This window comes from Oncorhynchus mykiss, chromosome 26, assembly GCF_057628025.1.
Source record: "Oncorhynchus mykiss isolate SJ-2025 chromosome 26, ASM5762802v1, whole genome shotgun sequence".
Taxonomy (NCBI): Eukaryota; Metazoa; Chordata; class Actinopteri; order Salmoniformes; family Salmonidae; genus Oncorhynchus; species Oncorhynchus mykiss.
The window spans coordinates 42,886,423-42,903,061 of record NC_143047.1 but is presented as its reverse complement, the minus strand read 5'-3'; the positions used below and the strand labels follow the sequence as shown (position 1 = coordinate 42,903,061).

The 16,639-nt window shown below is 45.8% G+C and overlaps 2 protein-coding genes across 3 annotated transcripts in view; one reads left to right on the top strand and one right to left on the bottom strand.

The window, feature by feature from the left end:
• Window positions 1–316: 316 nt before the first annotated feature.
• Window positions 317–3,558, bottom strand: LOC149971482 (putative C-type lectin domain family 20 member A). The gene has a single exon (XM_090223175.1). The coding sequence runs from the start codon at window positions 1,802–1,804 to the stop codon at window positions 1,040–1,042; it is 765 nt and encodes a 254-aa protein (XP_090079301.1). The 5' UTR covers window positions 1,805–3,558; the 3' UTR covers window positions 317–1,039.
• Window positions 3,559–8,006: 4,448 nt separating this feature from the next.
• usp8 (ubiquitin specific peptidase 8) overlaps window positions 8,007–16,639 on the top strand; it is a 36,157-nt gene continuing 27,524 nt past the window's right edge. For both annotated transcript variants that reach the window (XM_090223174.1, XM_090223173.1), the window contains exons 1-8: window positions 8,007–8,350; window positions 9,896–10,063; window positions 11,556–11,700; window positions 12,382–12,467; window positions 12,784–12,913; window positions 14,448–14,487; window positions 15,336–15,507; window positions 15,705–15,867. In XM_090223174.1, the coding sequence (XP_090079300.1) occupies window positions 9,960–10,063; window positions 11,556–11,700; window positions 12,382–12,467; window positions 12,784–12,913; window positions 14,448–14,487; window positions 15,336–15,507; window positions 15,705–15,867 (840 nt within the window). In that variant the 5' untranslated portion in view covers window positions 8,007–8,350; window positions 9,896–9,959. The remainder of the gene's footprint in view (window positions 8,351–9,895; window positions 10,064–11,555; window positions 11,701–12,381; window positions 12,468–12,783; window positions 12,914–14,447; window positions 14,488–15,335; window positions 15,508–15,704; window positions 15,868–16,639) is intronic.

Below are 16,639 nucleotides of genomic sequence, written 5' to 3'. Positions count from 1 at the left end.
CAAATGGAAACTGTAAGGCAAAGCCCCTCCCCTTCTGATAATTTTAACCGTATTTATCACACATGGGCTAGAAATCCCCACCCCCAGTTTAAGCACCGCCTTTGCCCAATCCTGATTCGTCCAAATAACCAGTGAGGAAGACCCAAGCACAGGAACTAATGCTGCCGATTATCTCACACATCCCATAGCCTGAAGACAGACCCGCGGTACCATTTACCCTCCTTGTGTCTCTAAAACTGTGTAGAATTATTAGTTCAGTCAGCAACAGTAAACACAACACATTTTTTTGGTCAGAAAAACCCATGAGAATAAGTACTTTGGTTTCCTTTTCTAGTTTATTATCATACCAATACATACATACATACATACATACATACATACATACATACATACATACATACATGTAGCTTCCAAAGCAAGATAATATTGTGGAAACTCTACAAAAACACGCAGATTATGAACTGCAAATACATGAGTTAAATATTTGAATATATAGACGATAACATCACAACACTGGTAAAATGAGACCTCTAAATATGTCGTTTGTTAAAATCTGAATTTCACACCACTCCTTGTTTCTCACCAATAAATCCATGAAGGAATAGTACTCAACATTCCTTTTCTCTCAAGCACTTCATATCCACCACTGACAGTGTTTGTATGCTAGTATCAGGGTCGGGTAAATTCGAATTCAAGTCTGTTAATTTGTTAAAAAAACTGAAATTCAAATTCAGTATCTATTTTCAAAGATTTTTCAATGATCTGAAAAATAAAATATATTAATTTCAAATATTTTTCAATTTTAGTTAAAAAAATCACTTCCTGAATTGACCCCAACCCTGCTTGGTATGTTTAGTTTTAGGAAGATTGTTATGATGTGTTAAAATAGATCCTAATAAATAAATACTTTCAACTTTATTATTTAAATTGGAAATATAGATGACATTTTAAATGTTATACAAAAAAAAGACAATTTATTTAAAACAATATGTTATTTCATTAGCGGTAAAGCTTGCTATCCTATTGAATTACCAAATCACTAGTAACAGAGGAAGTTCCTCATCTCCTCACAGTCCTTGATTCCCCAAAGCTCTCCCTCTCTGGGCAGGGTCCCACAGCGGAGGTGTTGGGCGGGGCAGTGGGGCAGCCTCCCCCCGGTCCAGGCCTCGTACTCCAGGGGGTCTCCATTCACCCACAACCAGAAACCACTGAAAAAGCGTAGACCGGTCCACACATGGTCCGTCTGGACCCCCTTTGAATTCATAATTCTCTGGACGAGGAGCTGCTCATTCTCAGACAGCAGGCTGGTGAGGTCAGTGTAGTGTTTCCTGCAGTGATCCAGAGCCTCCTCCCACGTCTTGTTTTTCTGAACCAGGACCACGTTCATATCAAAGCACCAGAAAGGGTTTCTCTGTTGGCACAGGCTGTCAGCCATCTCACCCGTTATCACACCGACACAGTCCTGGTTGACAATAAGATGGTTTGGCAGGCCTTTACTCCAGAACCTGAATGTTGAGTTCCACCCTCCAGACCACTTCCACTCTGTTGAGTCATTGGTATCTCTGTACAGACCGATCCAAGTCAAACCAATCCAGTTGAATTCAGAAGTTAAGACGTTGGAGAACAGCTCTGCTTCCTCCTGGTCGGTGATGAAGGCCAGGTCAATGTATTTCTCTCTGCAGTACTGCTGAGCTCCTTGCCAGGTCAGTTGTTTATCCACATAGTAGAACTGTTTGGTAAGACCAGAGACTACTACAGACAGAGCAGTGATGAGGAGCCCAGTGGAGCTACTCTTCCTCTGCATGATGTCCCAGTACTCAGTTAGTGTGGAGTGGAGCTACTCTTCCTCTGAATGATGTACCAGTACTCAGTTAGTGTGGAGTGGAGCTGCTCTTCCTCTGATTGATGTCCCAGTACTCAGTCAGTGTGGAGTGGAGTTGACCCTGCTGCTGCTCTTATGATCACCAACTACCGGGCGCTTCCTTGGCTCACCTCTACACACAAAGCAAACCAATCAGAGAGGATTCATTAACTCACCTGTACACCCAACCCACCAATGAGAACACTTCCCTAACTCACCTGTAAACACTGGCCCTTCTGCTGCCACTACCCACATCTCTCTCTCTCTCTCTCTCTCTCAAACATTCACTTTCTCCCCCTTCTCACTCACTCTGTCTCTCCCTCCCTCTCTTACTGGGTTGGAAGGCTCATTTGATTTCCATCATTGGGTATCCCCCCCCAATAGAATGGCCCAGTGGGGACGATGCAAAACTAATGTGCCCCCCCCTTCTCTTTCTTTCTCATTCTCTCTCTAGGTCACTTCCCTTCCCTCTACAGTCCTTCATTAGGTAAATCTCCTCACTGCCTCTCAGTCAAATGTTTCCAGCCATGCAAAGACCCTGGGTTGCTCTAGGTAGGTCTGGGTTGGGCTGGGTTGGGCCGGTCTGGGTGGGTCTGGTCTAGGTTTGTCTGGGTTGCTCTAGGTAGGTCTGGGTTGGGCTGGTCTGTGTGGGTCTGGTCTAGGTTTGTCTGGATGGGTCTGGTCTAGGTTGGTCTGGGTGGGTCTGGTCTAGGTTTGTCTGGATGGGTCTGGTCTGGGTGGGTCTGGTCTAGGTTGGTCTGGGTTGAGCAGCAGAAGAACAGAGAGGATGGTCCCCAGTTAAATCCCCCAGGTCATGGATCAGAGTGACTCTATTGTTTGGTTTGAGCTCACCCGCACACGCAGCCCACCAATCAGAGAGACTTCCTCAGCTCACTTGTACACCCAGCCCACCAATCAGAGAGACTTCCTTAGCTCACTTGTACACCCAGCCCACCAATCAGAGAGACTTCCTCAGCTGACTTGTACACCCAGCCCACCAATCAGAGAGACTTCCTCAGCTCACTTGTACACCCAGCCCACCAATCAGAGAGACTTCCTCAGCTCACTTGTACACCTAGCCCACCAATCAGAGAGACTTCCTCAGCTCACTTGTACACCCAGCCCACCAATCAGAGAGACTTCCTCAGCTCACTTGTACACCCAGCCCACCAATCAGAGAGACTTCCTCAGCTCACTTGTACACCTAGCCCACCAATCAGAGAGACTTCCTCAGCTCACTTGTACACCCAGCCCACCAATCAGAGAGACTTCCTCAGCTCACTTGTACACCTAGCCCACCAATCAGAGAGACTTCCTCAGCTCACTTGTACACCCAGCCCACCAATCAGAGAGACTTCCTCAGCTCACTTGTACACCCAGCCCACCAATCAGAGAGGCTTTCTTTAACAGTGGCGAGTTTTCATGGATCCCAAAGGGAAAACATTTCCACGAAAAAATACAAAAACATAAAATAATATATCTTTCATCTCTCTGTGTTTTCATAATTTTTCTTCAATTTGCAAGAGGCTGTATGTATCTCATCATAGAAAGCATCCGAGCGAGTAAAACAGCTCCCCCCTGTCTGTATGTGTAGCCCATCTATCTGATGCTCTGTGGTCCAAAAATAGGATGATATTGTTGGAGCATTGAATGCAAGGGAAGCCAGTGAGCATTTGTTCTCCCTTGATAAAAATAAAAAAAATACAATAATAGCCAATCAGTGTTGAGCTAAACTGAGTGAGCTCAACTGTGAATGGTCCTGGCACACCAAAACAAAGTGCCAGACCAATCACATCACATCAAGCCAAACATCATTGAAATATATATATTTTGTTGCATCTCGTTGTGTTGTTGTACTCCGGTGGCTAGCTAGCTGATAAAATGGTCCCTTCCATGGACGGAGAAAAGGATTTGGACATGTGGTTTTACTTAATTATCCATACTGGCCTGAGAAGATGAAGATGTAGTTAGATGCATTTTAGCCAGGTAGCCTAGGACAACAAAACTAAAAATGTGTATTGTCTGACAGAGTGACAGACCATTTCAGCACCATGAACGAGAGGAGGATGGCATTTCTTTACAAGTAGGGTGAGTCAACATGTGTTGTGACACGTGGTCTGCCACTGCGAGGACAATAAGATGTCCGTCCTGTCTCCCTGTAGCGATGTCTTCGGCGTCTCACAGTACGAACATTGCAATTTGTTGCCCTGGCCACTTCTGCAGTCCTCATGCCTCCTTGCAGCATGCCTAAGGCACGTTCACGCAGATGAGCATGGACCCGGGGCATCTTTCTTTTGGTGTTTTCAGGGTCAGTAGAAAGGCCTCTTTAGTGTCCTAAGTTTTCATAACTATGACCTTAATTGCCTACTGTCTGGAAGCTATTACTGTCTTAACGACCGTTACACAGGTGCCTGTTCATTAATTGTTTCTGGTTCATTGAACAAGCATGGGGAACCGTGTTTAAACCCTTTACAATGAAGATCTGTGAAGTTATTTGGATTTTTACAAATTCTCTTTGAAAGACAGGGTTCTGAAAAAGGGACGTTTCTTTTTTTGCTGAGATTACATCACTGACAGATCAAGTAAACACAATAGGACAACAGGCCTGAAGAGTGAATAAATTACGATGATCCATGACCTTGGGGAATTAACTTGGGGACATCTTCCCTGCTGTGCTGCTGCCCAACCCAGGCTTGGCTGTAAAAAGGTCTGAAGGGTTTTTACATGGCTGAAAAACATTTGACTGAGATGCAGAGAGGAGATTTACCTAACAAAGAAATGTAGAGGGAAGGGAAGTGACCCTTGATGAAAATGAAAACGTGTCAGTTTGTCACTTTCACAAGGTTGGAGTAATAACATGTTAAACTACTTAAGACATTGTCTCGAATCATCTATGCTGAACAAAAATATAAACGCAACATGCAACAATTTCAACGATTTTACCGAGTTACAGTTCATATAAGGAAATCAATTTCAATTCATTAATAGGGCCCTAGTCTATGGATTTCACCTGACTGGGCAGGGGTGCAGTAATGGGTTGGCCTGGGAGGGCATAGGCCCACTCACTTGGGAGCCTGGCCCACCCACTGGGGATCAAGGTGCAGCCAATCAGAATGAGTTTTTCCCCACAAAAGGGCTTTATTATAGACAGAAATACTCCTCAGTTTCATCAGCTGTCCGGGTGGCTGGTTTCAGTTGATCCCGCAGGTAAAGAAGCCGGATGTTGGTGGCTGATTGGCTGTGCAATCAGAGAAAGCCTTTCTTGTACTTTGATCTGAATGTGATCCTGGTACAGATGAACAAGATGTGGGAGGAGGCTCTGGATCACTGCAGGAAGCACTACACTGACCTCACCAGCCTGCTGTTTGAGAATGAGCAGCTCCTCGTCCAGAGAATGAGGGATTCAAAGGGGGCCCAGATGGACCATGTGTGGACCGGTCTACGCTTTTTCAGTGGCTTCTGTCTGTGGGTGAACCGGGACCCCTGGAGAACCAGGCCTGGACTGGGAGGAGGTTGGCTCAGACTGCCCCACCCAACACCTCCGCTGTGGGACACTGGCCAGAGAGGGAGAGCATTGGGGAACCAGGGACTGTGAGGAGAGGAGGAACTTCCTTTGTTACTAGGGAATTGGTAATTCAATGTATTTATCCTATTAGAATAACATATGTTATGTTTGTCAATTATTATTTTTTTAAGTTAACATGAATTTGTTTGAAAGCCAAAGATGTTGTTACATAAATAATGATTAATGGAGAAGACAGCACAGCAGGCACCCGGGTTGTGAAGGAGTGGATGAGATATTTGTTAATATACTAGCAGTGATGGAACTTAAAGGGATACTTTGAGATTTTGGCAATGAGGCCCTTTATGAACTCGTGGATAAATCAAAATCAAATGTATTTATATAGCCCTTCGTACTGCTGTACAGAATCCCAGCCTGAAACCCCAAACAGCAAGCAATGCAGGTGTTGAAGCACGGTGGCTAGGAAAAACTCCATAGAAAGGCCAAAACCTAGAGAGGAACCAGGCTATGTGGGGTGGGCCAGTCCTCTTCTGGCTGTGCCGGGTGGAGATTATAACAGGACATGGCCAAGATGTTCAAATGTTCATAAATGACCAGCATGGTCAAATAATAGGTCTGGGACAGGTAGCACGTCCGGTGAACAGGTCAGGGTTCCATAGCCGCAGGCAGAACAGTTGAAACTGGAGCAGCAGCATATTTATATCATATTTATCTTTCTGTGTCCAGTATGAAGGAAAGTTAGAGGTAGTTTCGTGACCCAAAGCTAACTAGCTTTAGAGCAATGACTGCTAGCAGATACTAGTAGACTTCCAGTCGTTGCGATAACGCTAAAATCCTGAAGTATCCCTTTAAGGATTCTGTGCGCTACAAAAGCTGTTGTGTTGCAACAATAATAATAAAACAGAGGAATAAGCAGATTATGTCCTTTTTTGTCGATCTTTCTTGCCTAGTTTACTAGGCTATTATTAGCCTACTGGAAAGGAATGTGCAAATAGACAAATAAGAAAATCCACTACAGACAGCACTTTGACAGCACGGGAGCTCGCATGCAAACCATAATGCAAACCCGCAGCTCTGCAGTGCACCGACTGTGCAGGGTGTAGAGAACACTCCCTCTTGTTCAACCAAGATCCCAGACACCATTTTATTTTGTTGAATGTCACACATATAATATATTCCTCTATTTTATGGTGTTCTGACTTATTAACCGGTGGGATATTAATAAAATAAGTATTGTAAACATATTATCCGTAATGTCCAGCGGATCTAGTGCCTGAAATCAGGCATTTTAGTCTTAAGATGTATAAATTCCATAAATGTAACTGCAAAAGGGACTCCGGAGTGGCGCAGTGATCTAAGGCACTGCATCGCAGTGCTAGCTGTGCCACTAGAGATCCTGGTTCGAGTCCAGACTCTGTGCAGCTGGCAGCGACCAGGAGACCCATGGGGCAGTGCACAATTGTCCCAGTGTCATCCAGGTTAGGGGAGGGTTTGTCCCGCAAGGATGTACTTGTCCCATTGCACACTAGCAACTCCTGTGGTGGGCTGGGTGCAGTGTACACTGACATGGTCACCAGGTGTATGGTGTTTCCTCTGACACATTGGTTAAGAAGCAGTGTGGCTTGGCTGGGTTGTGTTTCGGGGGACGCTTGACCTTCGCCTCTCCCGAGTCTGTACGGGAGTTGCACCGATGGAACAAGAATGTAACTACCAATTGGAAGTCTACTGGTATCTGCTAGCAGTCATTGCTCTAAAGCTTTTTTTGGATAAAAAAACCCCAATCATTTCAACTGCAAAGCTAGTGCCTTAGCACTTGTCGGTAGTTTTGAAAAACTGCAAACAGGAAATCATAAGATTGATTGACCTTCTGGGGTCAACTTCTGGGGGAAGTAGAAGCAACTTTTGTTTTTTTACAACTGAGATCCAACTTCCACATCCAACGGGGCAAAATAAAGTACCCTACTTCAATTTTTTTATTTAAAAAATATATAGATATATTTAACCTTTATTTAACTAGGCAAGTCAGTTAAGAACAAATTCTTATTTACAATGACGGCCTAGGAACAGTGGGTTAACTGCCATGTTCAGGGGCAGAACGACAGATTTGTACCTTGTCGGTTACTGGCCCAACGCTCTAACCACAAGGCTACCTACCTCCCCTCTAGGCTACCTGCCCCCCCTCTAACCACAAGGCTACCTACCTCCCCTCTAGGCTACCTGCCCCCCTCTAACCACTAGGCTACCTGCCTCCCCTCTAACCACTAGGCTACCTGCCTCCCCTCTAACCACTAGGCTACCTGCCTCCCCTCTAACCACTAGTCCTCTATCAGTATCTTAAGAAAACAAGCACAACTAGATTTGTACAAAGTGGCCGAAATGCCACGTCCACTTATGTTAGTACTGTAACGACCCTGAGTTAATAAGCGCGGATATCGACTCTGCCGGTCGAGCATGCTTTTGCGGCACAGTAAATAGCGCGCTGGACTTCTGGCTAGAAGGTCAACGGTTCGAGACCTGCTCCCTGCTGTTTCAGTACAGTAAATTCATAACAACCTAACCATTACGAAACTTCTAATCGATGAAATAGGCCTCAAGTAGCAACGGTTGTTGTTTAGAAAAATCGGGTTGATTCTAGCAGTGGTGTGTTCTACATGGTTGATAAAGTTTTGCCATTTTGAGTTCTTCCGGGAATCAGGAGTCAGCTGACTAGGGCTCGTCACTAGTTACCACAGCCACACAGTCATAACCCCGCCTGTTTCTAAAATATATATTCTTCAAATGTGATTATAAACTAACCGTAACCACAATGCGAACCATACGCCTAAACCTAACCCAAAATTAAGCCCCCAAAACACATTTCTTTTAAAAAATACAATTTTACGACATAGCCAATATTTACTTTGTGGCTGTGGTAACTATCGGAAAACACTAGAAAAAACTGAACAAGACAACAGTGCAACGTTATAGTAAGTTGTATTATTTCCTCTTTTCAAACGTATTCACTTGCTATCTCTTCATTGCAATAACTGTTGGAGGTTATTCGCCGTTATAGTTACGGTTATAACGTCTTTGTCGTTACCTAGCTAAACATCCATAAGCTGACAGAGCCTGTTCGAGTAAACAACTACAGTGAAAGCTAGCTAGCCTAGTTTAGCTAATAAGCTAGCTATCCTGCTAACAAACTAACTTGACAGATGGGGGGGTTGGCTAGCTACTGCACTTCCTCATTAAACATTACTTAGGAAGCTACCTGGCTTGCTAACTTAAAGTTTTGCGAACCTACTAGCTAGTAGCAAGTCCAATGTCACATATATTATATTTACAATTTCGTCAAAGTAATTGTCTGTGGTTTCGTTTCTTGGAAGCCTTGCTAAATGCACAGTTCATGTTTACACCTTGCTTGGATGCATTACTAAAGCTGAACTGCCAAAGATAATCATACGTAACGTTACACTGGAAATTGGACCCTCAGGTACACAAATCACAATACAGTACTTTGCTTGGCCATTCAGAGAACAACCGCTTACTAACAAAAACGTCAAAAACCTATTGGACATGGTTCTACACTGAACAAAAATATAAACGCAACATGCAACTTTTACATTTTTTTTCTGAGTTACATTTCATATAAGGAAATCAATCAATTTACAATAAACTAGACGTGTCTGTAGGCAGCCCGGTACCAGCCTGACTAGACGTGTCTGTAGGCAGCCCGGTACCAGCCTGACTAGACGTGTCTGTAGGCAGCCCGGTACCAGCCTGACTAGACGTGTCTGTAGGCAGCCCGGTACCAGCCTGACTAGACGTGTCTGTAGGCAGCCCGGTACCAGCCTGACTAGACGTGTCTGTAGGCAGCCCGGTACCAGCCTGACTAGACGTGTCTGTAGGCAGCCCGGTACCAGCCTGACTAGACGTGTCTGTAGGCAGCCCGGTACCAGCCTGACTAGACGTGTCTGTAGGCAGCCCGGTACCAGCCTGACTAGACGTGTCTGTAGGCAGCCCGGTACCAGCCTGACTAGACGTGTCTGTAGGCAGCCCGGTACCAGCCTGACTAGACGTGTCTGTAGGCAGCCCGGTACCAGCCTGACTAGACGTGTCTGTAGGCAGCCCGGTACCAGCCTGACTAGACGTGTCTGTAGGCAGCCCGGTACCAGCCTGACTAGACGTGTCTGTAGGCAGCCCGGTACCAGTTTAAACATGAATGGAAGTACTTTAGTTTAAAATATATATATATATAAATACGTGGTTAAATATTTGTTAAACAAATCCTAAAAAGTCCTCATCTTTCTTACTTCTCTCAGATATAGGACAGCCACTTCAAAACATACGTCCATTTGATGATCCCTCATCGACTTTATCACAGTTGCAACTGACAGTATTTTTCAGTTCCAACCCATTTGGAAGAAGATGCCTCATCAATCGGTGCTAAAGGTCGTTGGCCTCTATGAATGGGGCAGGCAAGGGGTTAATAATACTAAAAGCTATTTGATTCAATTGTTTTGTCTTTCCAGAGCGGTGAGGACTGGAATATGTGAACATTGTATACTGCTGGTGATATATAACCCACCATTGAAGATGCCTGCGGTGTCCCGCGGGGCGAAGGACTTGTACCTCTCTACTAACCTGGGGGACCTCAACAAGAAAGCTGAAGTCAAGCCTGACAAAATCAACACCAGGAGGTAAGCTGTTGTTCTGGCATGGATGTCATTTAAATGGTCCTGGTACCAGACACTGGCTGGACAGAACAGGCCTGTTACCAGGACCATACAGACACTGGCTGGACACAACAGGCCTGTTACCAGGACCATACAGACACTGGTCTTGGTAACAGGCCTGTGTTCAATTCTCCAGCTATGTTCCAGCTATGCTCTATTGTGTGTTCCAGCTATGTCCCGTTGTGTGTTCCAGCTATGCTCTATTGTGTGTTCCAGCTATGTCCCGTTGTGTGTTCCAGCTATGCTCTATTGTGTGTTCCAGCTATGTCCCGTTGTGTGTTCCAGCTATGTCCCGTTGTGTGTTCCAGCTATGTCCCGTTGTGTGTTCCAGCTATGTTCTATTGTGTGTTCCAGCTATGTCCTATTGTGTGTTCCAGCTATGTCCAGAGTGTATGGTAAATGTTCTGTTGTGTGTTCCAGCTATGTCCAGAGTGTATGGTAAATGTTCTATTGTGTGTTCCAGCTATGTTCTATTGTGTGTTCCAGCTATGTGTATGGTAAATGTTCTGTTGTGAGTTCCAGCTATGTCCTATTGTGTGTTCCAGCTATGTTCTGTTGTGTGTTCCAGCTATGTCCAGAGTGTATGGTAAATGTTCTGTTGTGTGTTCCAGCTATGTCCAGAGTGTATGGTAAATGTTCTGTTGTGGGTTCCAGCTATGTCCAGAGTGTATGGTAAATGTTCTGTTGTGGGTTCCAGCTATGTTCTGTTGTGTGTTCCAGCTATGTTCTATTGTGTGTTCCAGCTATGTTCTATTGTGTGTTCCAGCTATGTGTATGGTAAATGTTCTGTTGTGAGTTCCAGCTATGTTCTATTGTGTGTTCCAGCTATGTGTATGGTAAATGTTCTGTTGTGTGTTCCAGCTATGTTCTGTTGTGTGTTCCAGCTATGTTCTATTGTGTGTTCCAGCTATGTTCTATTGTGTGTTCCAGCTATGTGTATGGTAAATGTTCTGTTGTGAGTTCCAGCTATGTTCTATTGTGTGTTCCAGCTATGTGTATGGTAAATGTTCTGTTGTGTGTTCCAGCTATGTTCTGTTGTGTGTTCCAGCTATGTTCTATTGTGTGTTCCAGCTATGTTCTATTGTGTGTTCCAGCTATGTGTATGGTAAATGTTCTGTTGTGTGTTCCAGCTATGTCCAGAGTGTATGGTAAATGTTCTGTTGTGAGTTCCAGCTATGTTCTATTGTGTGTTCCAGCTATGTGTATGGTAAATGTTCTGTTGTGTGTTCCAGCTATGTCCAGAGTGTATGGTAAATGTTCTGTTGTGAGTTCCAGCTATGTTCTGTTGTGAGTTCCAGCTATGTTCTGTTGTGTGTTCCAGCTATGTCCAGAGTGTATGGTAAATGTTCTGTTGTGAGTTCCAGCTATGTTCTGTTGTGAGTTCCAGCTATGTTCTGTTGTGAGTTCCAGCTATGTTCTGTTGTGAGTTCCAGCTATGTTCTGTTCTGTGTTCCAGCTATGTCCAGAGTGCCTGTAAGATCTTCAAGGCTGCGGAGGAGTGTCGTCTGGATGGAGACGAGGAGAAGGCCTATGTTCTCTACATGAAATACCTAACGGTTTATGATCTCATCAAGAAGAGGCCCGACTTCAAGCAGCAACAGGTACCAACCGTGGTCCGTTAGTTCACACCGTACCACCGATGGTAGCCCTGTCAAAAACAAGTGTTTCTTTATATGGACACGTTCAGGTTATAAACCTTCCCTGTTCTTCCGTTTGGTCCCTAGTGAATACGACCCATGTTTTGCTACTCAGACCACAGAGGGAGGTCAAGCCATACGATATGTTTTAAAGGAGACTGGGAGCTCCCACCTCCCCGTGTATTCAGTGGTTTTTCAGACTGTAGGAATGTAATGGGGGGCGCAGCTTGTAGAGGGGAGAACAGGGGGGGGGGGGGAGTAGTGGGTGAAGAGGGATTCAACCCCATGCCGACACGGGCTGTGTGCTTGTAGACTACAGAACTAGTGATGAGCCACACTCCCACACGGGACTGTTATGATACTGGCCATATTGAGGGTTCGAACCGTACGAGGACAAGGCTTCCTACCGTGATTTCACGCTCTATTGATTTTCCCGATTTGGTTATAGAATAGTACTGTCTTAGTCAAAGTGGATGCTACTGGTTTCACGTTAACCATCAATACCAAAGGTACTTGATTTTCAGCTGACATGGTGAAAAGTCATTCCGTTTAGCAACGACACAATGTATTGATTTTTGGCTAGCTGTTTTTTCCCGTTGTTGAGACCGCTGTCCTCTGAAGCACCTTTCCTCTCTGTTGTCCAAGGAGTTCTTCCTGTCCGTGCTGGGGCCCACCAGCTTTAAAAAAGCCATAGAAGAAGCCGAGAAACTCTCTGAAAGCCTTAAACTCAGGTTGGTGTGTCGTCGTCGTCATTTATTCACAGACATTACGTTCACTCTGTACTGGATGTTAGTAAATCAACTGGTATTCAGTTGACATAGGATTTAGCTGAACTTCAATAACCCTGAATGGTTTGAAGGAGAACATGGACTTTGCCAAAGACGGAGATACGTTGATTTGAAGCTATAGAATCTCAGCCTGATGCTTCTACAGGTTACTGTTTCTGTTTTCCTGTGTGTGTGTGTGTCTGTGTGTGTCTGTGTGTGTCTGTCTGTCTGTCTGTCTGTCTGTCTGTCTGTCTGTCTGTGTGTCTGTATGTTTGTTTAGGTACGAGGAAGTCGAGGTTCGTAAAACGCTCGAGGAGAAAGAGAGACAAGAGGAGAAGAAAAGGAGGGAGGATAAGACGGAGAAAGATGGAGGGAGGGCATCTCCAAAAGCAGGGAAAGAGATCAAGAAGGTAGGTCCCTGAATGATGACGAGGACACAGCAGCTCAGACGAAGGCTGTGAGGTCGATACGTAAGCTCTGATAAGCAAGTGGTACTGGAAAAGGACATGTCTGTGAGGTCGAAACGTAAGCTCAGATAAGCAAGTGGTACTGGAAAAGGACATGTCTGTGAGGTCGAAACGTAAGCTCAGATAAGCAAGTGGTACTGGAAAAGGACATGTCTGTGAGGTCGAAACGTAAGCTCAGATAAGCAAGTGGTACTGGAAAAGGACATGTCTGTGAGGTCGATACGTAAGCTCTGTCAGCACCACCGCTTTCGGCACCAGTTGTCGACACCTCCCCTGTCGACACCACCCGTTGTCGACACCACCCGTTGTCGACACCACCCCTGTCAGCACCAGTTGTTGTGGTTGAGAGTTGGTCCTTTAAGATGCCGTGGTCTCAGTTGTAATGTTCTGTGTTCTAGGTAAAAGAGCTGAAGGAGTTGTTGTGGTTGAGAGTTGGTCCTTTAAGATGCCGTGGTCTCAGTTGTAATGTTCTGTGTTCTAGGTAAAAGAGCTGAAGGAGTTGTTGTGGTTGAGAGTTGGTCCTTTAAGATGCCGTGGTCTCAGTTGTAATGTTCTGTGTTCTAGGTAAAAGAGCTGAAGGAGTTGTTGTGGTTGAGAGTTGGTCCTTTAAGATGCCGTGGTCTCAGTTGTAATGTTCTGTGTTCTAGGTAAAAGAGCTGAAGGAGTTGTTGTGGTTGAGAGTTGGTCCTTTAAGATGCCGTGGTCTCAGTTGTAATGTTCTGTGTTCTAGGTAAAAGAGCTGAAGGAGTTGTTGTGGTTGAGAGTTGGTCCTTTAAGATGCCGTGGTCTCAGTTGTAATGTTCTGTGTTCTAGGTAAAAGAGCTGAAGGAGTTGTTGTGGTTGAGAGTTGGTCCTTTAAGATGCCGTGGTCTCAGTTGTAATGTTCTGTGTTCTAGGTAAAAGAGCTGAAGGAGTTGTTGTGGTTGAGAGTTGGTCCTTTAAGATGCCGTGGTCTCAGTTGTAATGTTCTGTGTTCTAGGTAAAAGAGCTGAAGGAGTTGTTGTGGTTGAGAGTTGGTCCTTTAAGATGCCGTGGTCTCAGTTGTAATGTTCTGTGTTCTAGGTAAAAGAGCTGAAGGAGTTGTTGTGGTTGAGAGTTGGTCCTTTAAGATGCCGTGGTCTCAGTTGTAATGTTCTGTGTTCTAGGTAAAAGAGCTGAAGGAGTTGTTGTGGTTGAGAGTTGGTCCTTTAAGATGCCGTGGTCTCAGTTGTAATGTTCTGTGTTCTAGGTAAAAGAGCTGAAGGAGTTGTTGTGGTTGAGAGTTGGTCCTTTAAGATGCCGTGGTCTCAGTTGTAATGTTCTGTGTTCTAGGTAAAAGAGCTGAAGGAGTTGTTGTGGTTGAGAGTTGGTCCTTTAAGATGCCGTGGTCTCAGTTGTAATGTTCTGTGTTCTAGGTAAAAGAGCTGAAGGAGTTGTTGTGGTTGAGAGTTGGTCCTTTAAGATGCCGTGGTCTCAGTTGTAATGTTCTGTGTTCTAGGTAAAAGAGCAGAAGGAGTTGAAAAATGTAACTTCAAAAGGTAAGGATGATGACCAGCAAACTGACTCAAATGCTTTTTAAAAGGTTTCAGAATTTGAGGTAATACGAAGTTATGACATGAATATAAGTTGTTTTACACAACAGGTTGATGTTTATTGATTTATCCATCTTTTATTATCCCCCCCCTCCCCCCCTCCCTCCCCCCCTCCGTACCTCCCTCCCCCCCTCCGTACCTCCCCCCCTCCCCCCCTCCGTACCTCCCTCCCTCCCTCCGTACCTCCCTCCCTCCCTCCGTACCTCCCTCCCCCCCTCCGTACCACCCTAACTCCCTAACTCCCTCCCTCCCCCCCTCCGTACCTCCCTCCCTCCCTCTGTACCACCCTAACTCCCTAACTCCCTCCCTCCCTCCCTCTGTACCACCCTAACTCCCTAACTCCCTCCCTCCCCCCCTCCGTACCTCCCTCCCTCCCTCTGTACCACCCTAACTCCCTAACTCCCTCCCTCCGTACCTCCCTCCCTCCCTCCGTACCTCCCTCCCCCCCTCCGTACCTCCCTCCCTCCTCTGTACCACCCTAACTCCCTAACTCCCTCCCTCCGTACCTCCCTCCCTCCCTCCGTACCTCCCTCCCTCCCTCCGTACCTCCCTCCGTACCTCCCTCTGTACCTCCCTCCCTCCCTCTGTACCTCCCTCCCTCTGTACCTCCCTCTGTACCTCCCTCCCTCTGTACCTCCGTACCTACCTACCTCCCTCCCTACCTCCCTCCTTACCGCCCACCGTACCTCCCTCCCTCCGTACCTCCCTCCCTCCCTCTGTACCTCCCACCCTCCCTCTGTACCTCCCTCCCTCCGTACCTACCTCCCTCCCTCCGTACCTCCCTCCCTCCCTAGCTGCGGTATCAGCAGGAGGGATCACAGCAGAGGGGTTGTTCAAGATGATGAGGGACCAGGCCATTACGGTCATTGTGATGGACGCCCGCTGCCTCCGAGACTTCCAGGACTCACAGATCCAGGTCCCCACCCAGACTGTCATCAGTGTCCCAGAGGAGGCTATCAACCCTGGGTACGGAGGGAGCGATGGGTGGAGGGTTGTAATGGTTGATCCAGGTCTCCACTCTGACCATGCCCAAATAAATGTATTAAAAACGACTAATAATCACTACGGGCTACAAGCTGTCTTCTCTGGGGCCACATTCAGCCCGTGGGCCGTGTGTTGTGCACCCCTGCACAGGGTAACAGGTCATCATTCTGTTCCCACAGCATCACAGTGAACCAGATTGAGGCCAATCTACCCGATGCGTCCAGAGAGACGTGGAAGAGGCGGGGGTTCGTAGATTACATCATCCTACTGGACTGGTTCAGCTCTGTTACTGACCTCAAACTGGGAAGCACCTTACAAAGCCTCAAAGATGCTCTCTTCAAGGTAACATAACATAGGAATGTGTGTTCCCTGCAATGCTTCCTCAGTCAGTGTGTTTCCATTGAGGTAATGTGTGTGTTCCATTGAGGTAATGTGTGTTCCCTCAGTCAGTGTGTTTCCATTGAGGTAATGTGTGTTTCCTCAGTCAGTGTGTTTCCTCAGTCAGTGTGTTTCCTCAGTCAGTGTGTTTCCTCAGTCAGTGTGTTTCCTCAGTCAGTGTGTTCCCTCAGTCAGTGTGTTTCCTCAGTCAGTGTGTTCCCTCAGTCAGTGTGTTTCCATTGAGGTAATGTGTGTTTCCATTGAGGTAATGTGTGTTTCCATTGAGGTAATGTGTGTTCCCTCAGTCAGTGTGTTTCCATTGAGTTAATGTGTGTTTCCATTGAGGTAATGTGTGTTTCCTCAGTCAGTGTGTTTCATTGAGGTAATGTGTGTTTCATTGAGGTAATGTGTGTTTCCTCAGTCAGTGTGTTTCATTGAGGTAATGTGTGTTTCATTGAGGTAATGTGTGTTCCCTCAGTCAGTGTGTTTCATTGAGGTAATGTGTGTTTCCTCAGTCAGTGTGTTTCCATTGAGGTAATTTGTGTTTCCATTTAGGTAATGTGTGTTTCATTGAGGTAATGTGTGTTTCCATTGAGGTAATGTGTGTTTCCATTGAGGTAATGTGTGTTTCATTGAGGTAATGTGTGTTTCCTCAGTCAGTGTGTTTCCATTGAGGTAATGTGTGTTTCCTCAGTCAGTGTGTTTCATTGAGGTAATGTGTGTTTCATTGAGGTAA

Bases quoted from the DNA above. Each gene is read 5' to 3' on its own strand.
- LOC149971482 (XM_090223175.1), bottom strand. From the start codon at position 1,804: ATGCAGAGGAAGAGTAGCTCCACTGGGCTCCTCATCACTGCTCTGTCT.